Genomic DNA, 16,875 nt, shown 5'->3' on the forward strand with positions numbered 1-16,875 from the left:
GGTCAGAGAGAGAGGGAGTCACAGACTGAAACAGGCTCCAGGCTCCGAGCTGGCAGTCAGCACAGAGCCCGATGCGGGGCTCAAACCCACGAACCGCGAGATCGTGACCTAAGTGAAAGTCGGACGCTTAACCAACTAAGCCACCCAGGCGCCCTGATTTACCTTTTTTTTTTAAAGTGTGGTTTGAGACAGGCGCCTGGGTGGCTCAGTCAGTTGAGTGTCCGACTTTGGCTCAGGTCATGATCTCACGGTTCAGGAGTTTGAGCCCTGCATTGGGCTGTGCCTGGAGCCTAGAGCCTGCTTCGGATTCTGTGTCTCCTTTCTCTGCCCTTCACCCACCCCCACCCCCCCGCCCCCATGCTCTCCCTCTCTAAGAATAAACATTAAAAAATTAAAAAAAATTTAGTTTGAGAACAAGCACACACAAGAGAGCATGAGTGGGGGAGAGGGAGAGAGAACCCCAAGCAGGCGCTGCTGTCAGCACAGAGCCCGACACTGAACTAGAACCCACAAACTGTGGGATCATGACTTGAGCTGAAATAGACGCTTAATGGACCGAGCCACCCAGGCGCCCCTATTTTTACCTCTTAAATGTTCTGAATCTGTCTGTACCTCTCCATCCCGTTATACTTCAACCCCTTCACTTCTCTCCTGAATTGCTACAACCACCTCATAACTACCCTCCCTGATACACTCAGGCTCCCAATTATATTCTCCAAATAATGGTGAGAACTAGAACTTAAATAAAAATCACTTCTAGGGACACTTCCATTAAAACCATGTTCCTCAGAAGATAGGCCTTTATGGCCGGGCCCCTGCTCACCTACGCAGCTTCACCCCTGCCTCTCTTCTCAGCTTTCCGAACTCATCGCGTTCTCATGTCTTGTCCTGTGCTCAGATCTGACTTTCTGGACCCTGTTCAGGCAACCTGTTCCAATCCCTCCACGCTGGGGGTAGGTGCTGCTTCTGTGTGTCCCCAAGGTACCTTGAGTTTCATCACAGCCCCTCCCACACCCACACTGTACTGTGCTGAGTCCCGAGAGGAGGGACGTTAGTACTGCCATCACCTAACACGGCACATGGCAGGTATTTAAGTGCTTTTTAGTTGACTGATGCTGCCATCTGACAGGTTGCCTTTTCCTTTCCCAACAGTTGTCAGCCCTGAAGATCAGGCCACCCGGATAGGAAGGCTGAAAGTGTCCCTTCAAGCTGCTGCTGCCCTCCATGCCATTTACAAGGAGATGACATAAGTTAAGTTTTCGTGATGGAGCAAGTACTAGTCCATTCTAAACTCTCTGAGGAACCATAGTAAAAATTCTCTTATAAACTAATTTGGTTTACTGTGATGTCTGGTGTCTCTACCTAATAATGAAAGCTTAGAACAGTCAAAGTTAATTTTTGTGATCCTCACTATTATTCTCTAACGTCTTAGCGCGCTCTCAGGTGAGAAGGGACCTGCTCTCAGGAACTGTGCAAAAGGATGGTCACAAAAGGTAAATTTACAAAAACAAAACAACAACAAAAAAAACCACAGTTTATTTATCTTTTAGTTCTTCCAAAATTGAAAATATCAAGTCCTACTGCTAAGGAGAAAACAAACAAACAAACAAACAAAATCCGAGACCCCTCCCCCCCTCTTCTCTTACGGTCACAGAACACAGGAGGAACTGCAGCGGGTCAGGTGGGTACAGAGAACCAGGAGGGGGAGGGTGGCAAGATAAACTCCCCAAATACTTAAAAAGCTGTTCAACAGAAACTGTGATAAATACAGGACAATGCAAGACAAGTAAAAATAAGGAGCAGCAGTGACGAGAGGCTGTGTTGTAGACGTGGCCTCCCTTCCTCTTCTCTTTTCTCATCAGGGTATTCTAGGCCCAAGGCATGACCCGCCCCTTCCAGATCTAAGTGTGGATTCCTCTGAGCCTCCTTCTAGATTTCACTAGAAGCAGTGTGGTGAGGCACGACCATTCTTCCTCAGACACGTCAGAAAAGGACCTGAGGTGACTTTGCTTCTACCATTGTACCTGTGTCAATTTGTAAGGAGGATGAAACCAAGCCGGGGAGTGTCCCTGTGTCTCGTCTTCCAAGGCAGCAGAAACACCTCTATCTGCACAAGGCAAACAGGCAAGAAAACTCAGACGGAGGTACCGGCCTGATCTGCCCGACTAGCTCAACTGTACGGTTTATCACAACTATCGGCAAACTCCAAGAACATTTTCTTGAGCACTGCAAAGATGGAACTTAAGAGAGATGTGAGGAAGGTCATGGCAGTGGGGCAGGATGGAGGACTGAATCTGCCGGTCAAGAACCACGGTACAGGCAGGTAGGGGTCACCTCGTACCAATGCCTTGGAAACACAGCTTTGAGACATCAAAGAGTAGGATGTCAGAAGCCACCGATGTCCTGGCGGAAGGTGACAGGAAGAGAGAGGAATGAAACAGTATTTATCAACAGCGGAAGCCTCTGCCCTTCTTCAAGAACACCTCCTCCCTTGCCATCTGGATGGGGCCACTGGCAGGTGTCCTGGGGGGCCTGGAATTCCCCGAGTAGATTGGTCCACACAAATGGCCCCCTAAACCCATAAACACAATGGCAAAACTTCAAAAGGAAAAAAAAGGAAAAATACAGTTTCTATGTCATGTAAAATTTGTAGGGGTTGGCTGGATAAAGAATGGAGCTGAGGACCAGAGTTCAGAAGTTACTTCCTCTTTTTCTTGGGGGGTGCAGAGCTGTGTCTGGAACCACGGTTAGAGCCACGGCCTGAGCTGTGCACAGATGCCTTCCTCTTCCGGCTCATACTTCGACTCTGTTCTTCTTCTTCCTCGTAACGACTTTCACGGTCCGCTGAACAGGAGAAAGAGGCATTACTAGTTAGCTACAGGTGAGCTCTGGTACCTAATAGTACTTAACAGCATGAAATAACACAGGAAATGCCCTCTGGAGTCTAACTTAAGTTCTGTTTTAAACTTCCCTGAGCCTTGGTTTATATTGTATATACAATGGAAAATTGTTTTGGATTAAATAAGGTAACCTATGCAAGGTAAGGATCCCGGGGATTGGGGTCTAGTAGATAATACTTCCCTTTCACCGTTAGCCTCTATCTAGCATTTGGTTTCAGAGTAACTGAATTACTATTACAAAAACCTTCCTAACCTGGAAGAGGCCCAGAGAGTTAGACTATTATAGGACTTAGACTTGGAAACTGAATAGCCTAATTCTGTAGCCTTCCAAGACTATGTGGCTGTCACAGCTACGGGCCCACTGTGGGTGTGAGCAGAGGAAGACTGAGAGAGTCACACTACTTGGAAAGTATGGACATGTTCCAGAACTCGTTTGATCCTCTGGTTGATGAAGTCGTAGCTACTGCTCCCCATCAGTTTTATAGTGTTCTTTTGGTACTTTTCTTAGTCAAAAAAAAATCTCAAAATACTAAAATCCATTAGAAATTTGTGCCTTAAAAACAAAACAACAAAAAATTTACCTTTTCGGGCTTCTTCCTCCAGTTCATCCCAATCCTTTCCACTCTCTTCTTCACTGCCCAATGATTCCTTGGAATAGTCTGGAATAAGATTGATTTAAGCATTAGTCATTAGGAATGGAATGACACAACTCTTCCCTCCTTTATGGGGTCCAAAAATGATATCAGATTAGAAAGCCATGAAAAATTTTCCCCAGAGGGACTAACCCGATTCTTCAGCTTCTGATGAATAATCTTCATCACTATCTTCCTCCTCCTCTTCATAGTCGTCTTCTGAAGGATTGAAAGTCTCATCTTCGATTTCAGACTCTGAATCCCCTTCCTCAGCATCACTTCCCTGGTGATTTACAGTTAGCATAATACTATTTACTCGGTTCTTTCTTTGACCTTCAAATTCAACCCACCTAGCACCCCAACATTACTTCTATCTTACATTAAAAAAAGAAAACCAAAAAACCAAGAAATAAAAGGACGAATTTACAATTACTAGGAGGGTGCCATTACTAAATATCTATTTTGTATTTCTTAAAGATGCACTTCATTCTTCCTTGCCCAGGAAAATTAACCAGAGATATTCTTGGAAATAATGCATTATGTAGAGGTGGGAGAACCATTAGAGACTCCTTAAAAGAACAATTTTATAATTTCAAAGAAATCTCAGTGGCTACCAGTCTCCAATATCAGCTACCTGGAAAACTAACTTGGAGAACAATACAGTAGTACTCAGCTCCTATCTGGTCCCGTACATACTACTTCTTTAGCATTTCCTAGCAGCCCAAATGGTAATGGGCAACGCTATGTACCGGAAAAGAAACACCACACTCACGCACCTCACCCTCAGGTTCTAGGAAAGACCAGCCACCTTGTTCGAAGAAGCCCTCAGGGTCATCAACAATGGTCTTCATGATCTTAGTCCAGTTGAGGGACTGTACTCCTTCTGTGTACTTTAGGTCACAGGAACTAAGAGACAGGACATTAGGAGTCAAAACCAATCCTCTGTATTTTCCAAGAATGCACTGTGTCCTCTTGCTCAGAGGACACAGATAAGTTTCTCTTATATGAGAGCAGATATTCTCTGCACTGTGCCACTAGACCAGACCCAAAAGGCTGATATATGGACTCCCAAAGACCAGCCCTCACGACAGAGCAGCATTCCAACTGAAGCAAGCTTTGTCCTTCCAACAAAGTGCAGCATCTCCTGGTTTTCCATTTTCTTTCTTAAGCACCAATTTCCCTGTTCCTCCTTTTAGCCTTTTCTCCTCACCTATCTGAGGAGAATCACCAACTTTCCCCTTTCTGATTCCACCCTTATTTGCAAGTAGTCTCAACCCATAACCACTTCTCTGGTTCTTACTTTTCAGCTCTGATCACTTATATGACTGCAATTAAGAAAAGACAGTTAACCCTCGCTTTCCCTCCTCAATCTTCCACTGCTTGCTTATGTATTGTTTATTTGATGCAAGGGTATTTGAAGGTAGGAATAAGTTTTTGTTTGTTTAGTAAAGTGCCCTGTTAACAAGATGTTCAAATGACTTTGTTTATTTTTGAGAAAGACAGAATCTGAAGCAGGCTCCAGGCTCTGAGCTCTCAGCGCAGAGACCAAAACAGGACTTGAACTCATGAAATGTGAGATTGTGACCTGGGCCACCCAGGTGCCCCTCAAACGACTTTCTTTTATCCACTTCTGTTAAGGAGGGCTCAGTCAATTCAAGTGGGTGGGAAGGAAGAGGGAAATGAAAAAAACCAAAAACACCCACAAAGAAATGACAATAGTGAGGATCACAAGAAGAAAGCTTCACAAAACGTAAGAACCACTGCCCCGAATCCATCATAAGCCTCATCAAATACACGGTAACATCCACATCTCACCATGATGGATGGAATAACAAGAACTTCATTTACCTTTTCCCTTTAAATAACTAGAAATATAAAACAGCTTTCAAACACTGGATAAGAAGAAAAAAGCATAGGACTATAATCCCCTAAAGGAGGAAACATAACAGGGTTTTGTTTTATAAGTGCCCTAGTTTTCTGCCTGGAGGCAGTTCCCATGCTGCTATGCAGCGAGGGGAACCCAATCAGAACCGAAGAGAAAGAGAAGGACTTGGGAATGCTGAGACAGCTAGAATTTTTGAAGCCACGAGTACTGGAGGGAAGAATGACAGAAAAACCTCTGGAGATTTGCAGAGGGATCCCTTTCAGACTGTGGCCAAGAACTGATCTGCACAGACATGAGAGGAAATTAACCAGAGCTCAGCAAAGCAGCACCGGAAAGCAGTAGGCCACACAATTCCCAGATCTCACACCGAACAGGGAATAGTGCCTGTTCCTACCAGCTTTAACAGAAAGACCTTATAACACACAGGGAATCAGTCCTTAAAAGAGTACTGCCTCGGGGCGCCTGGGTGGCTTAGTTGGTTAAGCGTCCGACTTTCGCTTAGGTCATGATCTCACGGTTCGTGGGTTCGAGCCCCGCGTCAGGCTCTGTGCTGACTGCCAGCTCAGAGCCTGGAGCCTATTTCAGTCTGTGACTCCCTCTCTCTCTGACCCTCCCCTGCTCACGCTGTCTCTCTGTCTCCTAGAAATAAATAAACATTTAAAAAAAAAAAAGAGTACTGCCTCAGAGGTGGGCAGATTAGTCCTAGACTAAAAGCTGGTCTGAACCAGCACTATGACTTTGAGAACAAATTTTGAAAGATGAAGTGGTATCCAAGGCACTTAAACATATCCTAGAAGGAAATCTAGAAAAAAAATTAAAAGCTTAGCACCCAGCATGCCTGGGTGGCTCAGCTGGTTAAGTGTCTGACTCTTGATTTTGGCTCAGGTCATGATCTCCTGGTCGTGAGTTGGAGACCTGTGTTGGGCTCTGCATTGAGCATGGAGCCTGTTTGGGATTCACTCACTCACTCTCAGAATGAATTAAAAAAAAACAAACAAAAAAACTTGGGGCATCTGGATAGCTCAGTAAGTTGAGTGTCTGACTCTTGGTTTCAGCTCAGGTCACGATCTCATGGTTCATGGGTTTGAGCCCTGCATTAGGCTCCATACTAACAGCATAAAACCTGCTTGGGACTCTCTCTGACCCTCCCCTGCTCATGCGCTCTCTCTCAAAAGAAATAAATACACATTTTGAAAATAAAAATAAAACCTAGCACTCCAAAATGTGTAGTCACAATGTTTGGCAGTCAATCACAAATTATCAGACATGCAAAAGGGCAGAAGAAAAAGTCAAACGATAGAAGCAGATCAAGTAAATACAAAGATGGTAGATGGAAATATCAGATAATGATGTTAAAAAAAGCTATTATAAAACATGCTCGAAATGTTTAAGACGAGAGAAACTTGAAGATGCTGAGAAGTGAAGAAATGAAATTCGTGTAATTAGTCTGAGGGAAAAAAAGGGAGGGTATTGAGGAAAGAGCATAAATAGTTGAAGAATAATGGCCAGAACATCTGGGGATGTGATGATCTAAGATCTAAGAAGCCCAATGCACGATATTCATTAAAAAAACCCAAAACGGGCGCCTGGATGGCTCAATTGGTTAAGCGTCCGACTTCGGCTCGGGTCATGATCTCAAGGTTCCTGAGTTTGAGCCCCACATCAGGCTCTGTGCTAACTAGCTGGGAGCCTGGAGCCTGCTTCAGATTCTGTGTCTTCCTCTCTCTCTGCACCCACCCACCCCCTTAAGCTCTCTTTCTCAAAAATAAATAAACATAAAAATAATCCAAAAGAAGGCATAAAAAGAGGAAAAAGCAACAGAGAAACACATACGAAAACAAACAGCAATATGGTAGATTTAAACCCAAGCATATTGATAGTTAACATTAAACGCAAATGGTCTGTTTTCACCAATCCAGTTAAAAGTAAAAATTCTCAGAATAGATTAAAAAAAGTGAAACCCAAATATATGTTGTCTCCAAGAAAGCCCCTTTAAACACAAAGTAAGGAATGAAAAAAAGACATGTTAACACCAACCAAAATAAAGCTTCAAGTCCATAATAGTATCATACCAAGTAGATTTTGAAACGAGGACTATTATAGGGAATAAGAAGGACATTTCATAATAATGAAAAAAAAATCCACAGAATTAAACCACTAGGCAGACTGACCAACAAAAAGAGGAAATACATTATCAATATTAGGAATGAAAGGGGACACCATTATAAACTGTACAAATACGAAAGTTGATAGATTAAAAAGACCAGTTTGCTGACAGACAAGAGATGATTCTAACCTTTACGTAGACTGGTCAAAGTAACATAGCCACTTCTGAAAAGGAACAAAATCAGAAGACTTACACTACGTGATTTCAAGACTTACTTAGTATAAAGCTACAATAATTGTTACAGTGATGTAAGGACACATATATGCCAATGCAACAGAACAGCATCCAGAACCACACCCTCTCCTACTTGGTTGACAGCTTTTTTTTTTTTTAAACAAAGATGCCAAGGTAATTCAGTAACTATTGGGCAATCTCTTCACAAATGATAATAGAATAATTGGCTATATTTGGGCAAAGTATTTGACCCTTACACTACAGTACAAAATTAACTCAAAATGGATCACAGACCTAAATCTAAGAACTCAATCTATAAAACTCTAGAAGAAACCAGAAAATTTTTATGATTTTGGGTTAGTCAATTTATTAAACAAGATCTAAAAAACAGAAATTACAAAAGAAAAAGTAGATCAAACAGACTTCATGAGAATTTTACACTTCCAGTTTTTCAGACATTTGAGAAATGAAAAAGCACAGAATCTACTGCAAGAAAACATGCGCAAAACGTCTATCTGATGGAGGATTTATAACCATTTGAAAGAATTCTGACTACTCAGACAAGCAATCTGTTTTTTAACATGGGCGAAAACTAGGAAGATACTTCCTCAAGGATACAGAATGACACAAAGGCTCCACATCAGTCATCATGGAAATGCAAAGTGAAGCCACAACAAAGGCAGCACTCCACACCTACTGTAAGGACCATGGGCCAACTTTAAAAAGAGACAAGGGGTGCCTGGGTGGTTCAGTCAGTTGAGAAAACAACTCCTGATTTTGGCTCAGGTCATGTTCTCACAATTGTGAGGTCAAGGCCCGCACAAGACACTGAGCTGGGTGTGGAGCCTGTTTAAGATTCTCTCTTGAGCCCTCCTACCGTTCCTCTCAAAAAAGTAAAAAAATAAAAAGACAGACAAAACCAAGTGTTGACTAAAATGCACAGCAATTATAGCTCTTATATACTGCAGGTTTTCCAGAAAATATGATTTGATAGTTTCTTACAAAGTTCAACAGACTTTACCACAAACCGTGCGACCCGGCAGGGCCACACTTAGGTCATCTGAATAAATGAAAACTTATGTTTACACAAAGACCTGTATGCAAGATTTATAGCAGCTATTCCTAAGAACCCCCAAGTGGAAACAACTAAGATTTCTATTAAGTGGTAAATGGATAAATGAAGTATGGAATATCCATGCACTGGAATACTCCTCAGTAACAGAATAGAGTACTGATGCACTCAACAACCTGGATAAATTTCAAAAGCATTATGCTAAGTGAAAGATGCAAGGTACCAAGATACTGTATGATTCCATTTATATGAAATCCTCTAAGACACAAACCACATAGTGATAGAGACCAGGGATAGGATTACGGGGAGGGGACTGATTTACATAAAGGTATATGAGGAACTTTTAGGAGTGAAGAAGCATTCTACATCCTGATTATGATGGTAGATTCGAGACTGTGTACATTTATTAGTACTCATCAGATCATATAAATTGGTGAATTTTATTACATGTAGATTTTGCCTTAATACTGATTTTTAAAAAATCATATACATAAGAAATGGGCAGAAGACATGAATATACACTTTTCCAAAGAAATTAGATGGCCAAAAGACACATGAAAAGATGCTCAATGTCACTCATCAAGGAAATACAAATTAAAACCATGATGAGATACTACCTCACATCTGTCTGAATGGCTAAACTTAACAACACAGGAAACAACAGATATTGGTGAGAATGTGGAGAAAGGAGAACCCTCTTGCACTGTTGGTGGGAATGCAAACTGGTGCAGCCAGTCTGGAGAATACTATGGAGGTTCCTCAGAAAGTTAAAAATAGACATACCCTATAATCCAGCAATCACACTATTAGGTATTTACTCAGAGGATACAAGGATACAGATTCAAATGGGTACATGCACCCGGATGTTTACAGCAACATTATCAACAATAGCCAAACTATGGAGAGAGCCCAAATGTCCATCGACTGATGGATGGATCAAGATGCATATGTATGTATACACACACAATGGACTAGTACTCAGCCATCAAAAATGATGAAATCTTGCCATTTTGCAATGACATGGATGGAGCTAGAGTGACTATGCTAAGCAAAGTAAGTCAGAGAAAAATACTGAATGATTTCACTAAGTGGAATTTAAGAAACAAAACAGATGAAGGTATGGAGGGAAACAAACCATGAGAGACTCTTAGAGAACAAACAGGGTTGATGGAGGGAGGTGAGTGAGGGATGGGTGATGGGTTCTAAGGAAGGCACTTGTTGGGATGTGCCCTGGGTATTATATGTAAGTGATTAATCACTGCATTTTATTCCAATATTGACTCCAATATTGCACTGTATGTTAAATAACTAGAAATTACGTAAAATTTGAAAAGAATTAAAAAAAGTCATATTTACAACACAGATCTGTGATATTGTTATCACCTACCTGCAAATTTCTTAGGAAAATCCTCAAAAAATTTGCATCCTTCTCACAATTTATTTCTAAGTTCTCTCACCCCAGCTCTTAAAAGGAGAGTGACATTTCAGCACTTCCTTTTCACAGGTAATGGCAGGGGTGTGTGGAGTGCAGAGCAAACTATACTCACTGTTACCCAAGCCTCACCCTGTACCTAGAGAATAACATCTCCCTGTTTATTGGAATTCTGGTACTTCTGTGAGATAATCTTTTATAGCTGAAGTGTGTAGATATGGATGTAGATATGGTAAGTATTCAGGAAGGAGTTAATGACTATCTATTAGAGGTCTAAGTCCTGGGCTATAACTCAACCCAAAGGCAGTTTCCTCCCTGAAGTCCACCAGCAGGTTTTATACACAACATACCATGCTTACACTCTGCAATTGAGGGCTCAAGGGGTAAATGGGAGAGTGTGGGCAGACGGACTTACTTCAGCCATTCCTTGATGGGGTCTAGAGAGGCTACCGGAATGGCGTTGATCATCGTCACTTTTTTGCTGTAGTCCTTGTAGACTATCACCATATCGAAGTTCTTCAGGTGAAACTGAACCCGCTCAAAGTGAATCAGCTCCACTTCATCCAAGGTCACCACAAAAGGTGGCTGTCAGGGACAAATGGGATCACTATGACATAAGCCCCCTAAAGTGCGAGCATTTGCAAATACTTTCAGGATCTAAAAATCACTACTGCTTTTTAGGAAAGACTAAAAGCAATGCGATGTACTGAAAAGTCTCAGTAAAAGGATTTGCAAGATCAAGATCTTTCCTCAAGGAGAATAAATATAAGGAAACTATGAAAAAACTTTAAAAATACTATTTAGACTTTTAAAGAATCATGTGTTCAGTAAGTTCTAAGAAAATCTTCAGAAACAGTAAAAGTCTTGGTTTTCAAAACACCCACCCTTTCTTTTCTCTAACAATTTTCTTACTAAAAGAAGGGAAGAAATACTCACCCACTCTGTGGCGTTTACAAGCGCACTACTAGTGGGCTGAAGGAGGCAGGTACTCCTGTAAGGAGCTCCATTAAATCTGAAAAAGTGAGAGAAAGACTCACATAAGACGGAGCCCACTGCAAGGGAAACCTGCTGCCACAATACACTTTCCTTTTCCTGCTGCAAACCCAGCTAAAGCACACTCACTGGAGACAGTTACAGGGGAAGCCTCTCACCCCAGCCTAAACATGGTCACGAGGGAATGGACGTCTCAAGTTTTTCAATCAAAGGAAAAAGGACATGATCTGTGACGTTAAATTATTATTTAACACTTTTTCTAACAGGCAGATGACACTTCAGGCCAAAAAGAAGAGATATGTTACCCCAGGTCCCTAAAAGGCACTTCAAATTCCAGTTCCTCTTTAGTTAGAGCCTCTACTTTCTCAATGAAATTTTTAAAGGCTGTTTTCAGTTTGTGCCTCATTTCTCGTTCCATCTGTAGAGGAAAAAAAAATTCTAATTAGCTATAGCTATCACTTCAGTTGTTAATAGTACATCCATTCAAAAAGCCTGAAGTACTCTTGTGGTCCTTAATTCTCATTCCTGTGATGCCAGTACGTAGTTTACCCCAGGCCACTACACCACTAATTGCACAACCGAGTCTGCAACGGAAGCCTGCCCGATAAGGCCCTGCACTATACCATACCCGCGCATATTTTGAGCTGTTCTGCAGAAAGGTGCAGGGGTTATTTACAAAATACAACTACTGAGCTCAGATCTGAACCACAAGCTACCTCAATACCCTGCAATTAAAGTCCTAAATCTCATAGACCTGCTCAGCGTAGAGGTCATCTCGGTCATGCATATGCTGATGTTTCCCCAAGTCCGTGGTGATCTCTCCCACTTCTGTGTAGAACTGCACATCTGTGTGCCTCTTCTTCCCGAACATGATGGCGTTCTGGGAGCGCGGAGGGGAAAGAATGAGAAAGAAGTCAGAAGACTCAGGCTACACAACAAAGAGGCAAGATCACAACAAACAACATGAAATACAATACTATCTACCCTGGATACCACAGCATCTATGTAAAAATAACTAAACCATCCCTGGTGTCATCATGACACTTGGGAATGTGAGAGCATATGAATTTTTAAAAGTACTCCTATTTATTAGAATGGACTTTGGAAATAATGCCAAAAATAAACGGTCTGAAACATTTTTTTATTTCAGAGACAGGGATCTGTAAAAAAAAACCTATGTTTCGGTGGTCATTATGTAGCAAACCAAAGAAACATACATGATTTCAGACACTGTGGACTTTATAAACATAATCTAATTTTACCCTCTTCATCTTCTGTGATAGCTGGTATTATGCATCACTTGTTTAAAGTTTATATATTTTGACAGAGAGCATGTGTGCATGCACAAGAGGGAGAGGGGAAGACAGACAGGGAGAGAGAATCCCAAGCAGGCTAACCGTGAGATCATGATCTGAGCTGAAATCAAGAGTTGGATGCTTAACCAACTGAACCACCCAGGCTCCCCATTTGTCACTATTTTAAAAGAAAAGAATAAAAGAAAGATCTTGCCCACGATCTGACAGCTAGTAAATCAAAGTGTACCTTGAGGTGAAAGTGCAAGACAATAATCATTTCTCCATCGCACGGCTGAAACAAAGCGTGCTTGATGTTATTGTACAGAATATCCACTTTGTCTCCTCGAACAGATGTGAAGCGGAAACCTGGGGGAAAACAAAGGAAGGAGCTAAGCATCAAACAGCCATGATGTAAGGCCAGAAGACTTCACATCTTTTCTGGCTGATTGGAACAGGATCACAGAACACTACACAGAGCTGTCCCTTCCTTGTGCCCGTACAGCAATGCACGTAGATTCCTTCCAGCATTTCCCTGACATGCTGTATTAGCCATCTGTCATTTCTACAGATGTGCCCCAGAGACAAGGCCCAGACATGTGAGAGATCATCCATACCATTGACGTGTGCCTCCAGAGAACCCTGCATCCTCTTCTGGGCAATGTTTGGGCGAATGTATAGATCTTTCAGTTTGGGATTGCTCCGGTTTAGATTGATCACTAGGGAGTCTTGTTTCACAATGCCCTAAGCAGAACGAGAATTAATGTGAATCCTCATGTATCTCTGTGTGTCCCCCAAACCCACACATATCCTTTTGCACAGTAGTGCTTTGCTGGTGTCCAGGCTCACCTCTTTCTCCTTCTCCTCTGCTTCCCGGGTCTTATAACGCTTCTGTACTTCTTTTATAATTCGGAAAGCATTCTGGAGGTTCAAGGCAGGTACAGTCTGTTCTCCAGGTGCCTTCATATTTGAAGCTCGGTACGTGCTGTTAAACAGAGGAAGCCAGAACTTACATAAGTATCTTTGTCTGGAAAGCTGAAAAACATCCCCCTTTCTTCTCTCTTAAACACAGCATGTTTTAGGGGTGCCTGAGTGGCTCAGTCGGTTGGGCGTCCAACTTCGGCTCAGGTCATGATCTCACGATTCATGGGTTCGAGGCCCGCGTTGGGCTCTGTGCTGACAGGTAGCTCAGAGCCTGGAGCCTGCTTCGGATTCTGTGTCTCCCTCTCTCTCTGACCCTCCCCTGCTCATGCTGTCTCTCTCTCTCTCTCAAAAATAAAATATTTAAAAAAAAAAAAAAAAAACACCACAGCATGTTTTAAATGGCTAATCCACTGGGTGGGAAACCACACTTATTTTTCAAATCTGACATAGCCAATTATCCCATTCCACACCATGAAGGAAAAGACTCCACATTTCCCTATTTATGATTCTACTGCAAAACATGTGTAATTAGTCTAACATACATTCATGAGGATTCTAAATTGGGTTCCACCATCAAAACAGTACAAAGCATAATGAAATGTTTCTCAGAGTACCACTCCAACCATCCAGGATGTGGGGATGGCTGTTTTCCTGGGGACTCACATTTCCTTGACGAAAGTGGCTTCTGGGTTAGGAAAGATGTTGCCCTCATTCCTGCCCAGAGCACTGCCTGGGCAATAGAAGTTGATTCGCAAGTAAGTATAATCTCCTTCCACGGACATGCTTATATTCTGCTCAAAGAAAAGGAAAGCATTAACAAACTAAGCAAACGGGTTTCTTTCCAAAGTGAAGGTTAGTAGTTATAGAGATGTTAAAAATAAGTTAGGAGTTAGGAGCTAACTGCTAAACCTAGCCTATAAACCTTTGAGATCTATAAACTACGTTTAACTTACTTTTTTTTAATGACGAAATGTGTGCTTCCAAAAGAATCACTGACATCTCAGAGTACCCTGAATCACATGTCCAACTACATGTTAAAAAATGCTTAATGCGTGGTGGCGCCTGGGTGGCTTAGTTGAATGTCTAACTCTTGATTTTGGCTCAGGTCATGATCCCACAGTCATGGGATCAAGCCTTGTGTCAGGCTCCACGCTTAGCGTGGAGCCTGCTTGAGATTCATATTCATTCATTCTCTCTCTCTCTCCCCTTCCCTGCCCTTCCTCCCCATTCATCCTCTCTCCCTGTAAGAAAAAATAAAATAAAATATGACCCAGCAATAGCACTGCTAGGAATTTACCCAAGAGATACAGGAATGCTGATGCATAGGGGCACATGTACCCCAATGTTCACAGCAGCACTTGCAACAATAGCCAAATCATGGAAAGAGCCTAAGTGTCCATCAACTGATGAATGAATTCAAGAAGACATGGTTTATATACACAATGGAATACTACATGGCAATAAGAATGAAATCTGGCCAGTTGTAGCAACGTGGATGGAACTTAAGGGTGTTATGCTGAGTGAAGTAAGTCAGGCAGAGAAGGACAGATACATTTTCACTTGTATGTGGATCTTGAGAAACTTAACAGAAGACAATGGGGAGGGGAAGGTGAAAGAGAGAGGGAGGGAGGCAAACCACAAGAGACTCTTAAATACTGAGAACAAACTGAGGGCCGATGGGAGTGGAGTAAAGGGGGAAAATGGGTGATGGGCTTGGAGGAGGGCACTCATTGGGTTGAGCACTGAGTGTTATATGGAAACCAACCTGACAAATTATATTAAAAAATAATAATTAAAATAAATGCTTAATGCAAATTGTATTTCTAGACTAAGGAAATCACTGAACTTTCTAACCAAGTGCAACCTGGAAAGGAAGGAGAGTGTTAGCAGGAGAGAGGAGAACGGGGATTAGCAAAGTGAGAAGGGTGACGTCTGAAGGAGAGACGGTGCAGTCGGAAAAAACTCTATGGAAAGCACAACTCGTAGTTTCAGAACCAGTCTGGATGGAACCTGACTCGATGTTCGTTACCTTGATTGTGGCAATGTGAAAAGGTGTTGCGATACCGAACACAGGCATTATCACGGTCTCATATTTCTTGTCAATATAGATCTTCATTTCCCGAATATGTGGTTCCTTAGGCATCAAAGATGGGTTTTTATAGGACACGTTAGATTTGCGAGCTCTGGAGTGGGAATAAAAACATTTTTTGAGGAACTGCTACAAATCACATGCAAATCTAAGACAACCTCACTGCCCAACACAAACTCTTACTTTTGAATCTGTTGCTCCCCTTTCTGTTCAGTTAGTCGCCTCTTTGCTTCCTCGTTGAGCTGAGCTGCCAGTTCCTTTTGATGCGCTCTCCGCTTCTCTTCCGCGGTCATCTCGTTCTAGAAGGGGACACACCCAAGTCAGCAGAACTGCCAGTCCTCCAGACATGCCCCAACTAGGAGCCAAAGGACAGAGAAAGATCAATGTGGATTAAAACCGCAAACTCACTCGTGTTCTCTCTGTAAGCAGTGCTGCCCGAGAACCTCTTCCCAACAGGTCCTCGGCTTCATCTTTCTCCTCCTCTTCCTCTTCTTCATCCTCATTCTTTGGGGGAAAAACATCATAATCAGCAATTCCGGTTTTAACCTTTTTAGCCACTATTACGTTAGCCTTTTCACAGTACCAAACTTCCTACACCACTTGTTTTTCTTCTTCCTACCTTTAGAAAAATCCCTACATTCTTCACTTTCTTCTTCACAGAAGTGAGGACAGTAGCTGGGCCATCCTGGAATAAAAGGAAGAAGTCAGACATTTACAAGAGCATTTAAATAAAGCACTTTCACTTTCTAGCCTATATATAGTTGGCCAATGCTTTGAAACTTGTGGATACGAAAATCTCTGACAACACATACAGACTTTAACCTCACAACCTTAAAGGAACTGTAATTTGGGAGGCAACACTGAGATAATAATTAAGAATACAGGCTTGCTGTGAAACCTCCCTCAATCACTTTCTTTCTTTTTTTTTTTTTTTATTTATTTTGAGAGAGAGAGTGCAGCATACCTGAGTGTGGAAGGGGCAGAGAAAAAGGGGCAGAGAGAATCCCAAGCAGGCTCTGTGCTGTCAATGCAGAGCCCGACATGGGGCTCAATCCCACAAACCATGAGATCTGACCTGAGCCAAAATTAGAGTCAGACGCTCAACCGCCTGAGCCTCCCAGATGCCCTTTGCTTCAATCACCTTCTAGTGGTGCTATCTGGCAACTTACTTCTACTTCTCTGTGCCCCAGTTTATTTGAGAATAAAGTTGTTCTTCACGGGGTATCAGAATTCAATGAATTAATGCATAAAAGTGCTAATAAGAACTCAGAAGTATTTGCTATTATGAACATTAAGGATCACTGTGCTGGGCGGA

At 42.2% G+C, this 16,875-nt stretch overlaps 2 protein-coding genes across 5 annotated transcripts in view; one reads left to right on the forward strand and one right to left on the reverse strand.

Annotated features, from left to right (window-relative positions):
• Positions 1-1,331, forward strand: part of RPGRIP1 (RPGR interacting protein 1) — a 90,870-nt gene extending 89,539 nt beyond the window's left edge. For all 4 annotated transcript variants that reach the window (XM_077770348.1, XM_077770345.1, XM_077770346.1 and 1 more), the window contains one exon: positions 1,153-1,331. In XM_077770348.1, coding sequence (XP_077626474.1) covers positions 1,153-1,250 — 98 coding nt within the window. In that variant the 3' untranslated portion in view covers positions 1,251-1,331. The remainder of the gene's footprint in view (positions 1-1,152) is intronic.
• A 186-nt stretch (positions 1,332-1,517) lies between these two features.
• Positions 1,518-16,875, reverse strand: part of SUPT16H (SPT16 homolog, facilitates chromatin remodeling subunit) — a 42,352-nt gene continuing 26,994 nt past the window's right edge. The window contains exons 11-26 of the mRNA XM_077770349.1: positions 16,180-16,245; positions 15,969-16,064; positions 15,744-15,859; positions 15,501-15,654; positions 14,135-14,262; positions 13,397-13,532; positions 13,165-13,291; positions 12,798-12,916; positions 12,010-12,135; positions 11,561-11,673; positions 11,199-11,274; positions 10,678-10,847; positions 4,309-4,438; positions 3,686-3,815; positions 3,482-3,559; positions 1,518-2,844 (exon numbers count right to left, since the gene is read on the reverse strand). Of these exons, the coding sequence (XP_077626475.1) occupies positions 2,699-2,844; positions 3,482-3,559; positions 3,686-3,815; positions 4,309-4,438; positions 10,678-10,847; positions 11,199-11,274; positions 11,561-11,673; positions 12,010-12,135; positions 12,798-12,916; positions 13,165-13,291; positions 13,397-13,532; positions 14,135-14,262; positions 15,501-15,654; positions 15,744-15,859; positions 15,969-16,064; positions 16,180-16,245 (1,911 nt within the window). The 3' untranslated portion in view covers positions 1,518-2,698. The remainder of the gene's footprint in view (positions 2,845-3,481; positions 3,560-3,685; positions 3,816-4,308; positions 4,439-10,677; positions 10,848-11,198; positions 11,275-11,560; positions 11,674-12,009; positions 12,136-12,797; positions 12,917-13,164; positions 13,292-13,396; positions 13,533-14,134; positions 14,263-15,500; positions 15,655-15,743; positions 15,860-15,968; positions 16,065-16,179; positions 16,246-16,875) is intronic.

This window comes from Crocuta crocuta, unplaced genomic scaffold (assembly GCF_008692635.1).
Source record: "Crocuta crocuta isolate KB4526 unplaced genomic scaffold, BGI_CrCroc_1.0 scaffold175, whole genome shotgun sequence".
In the NCBI taxonomy this organism is placed as follows: Eukaryota; Metazoa; Chordata; class Mammalia; order Carnivora; family Hyaenidae; genus Crocuta; species Crocuta crocuta.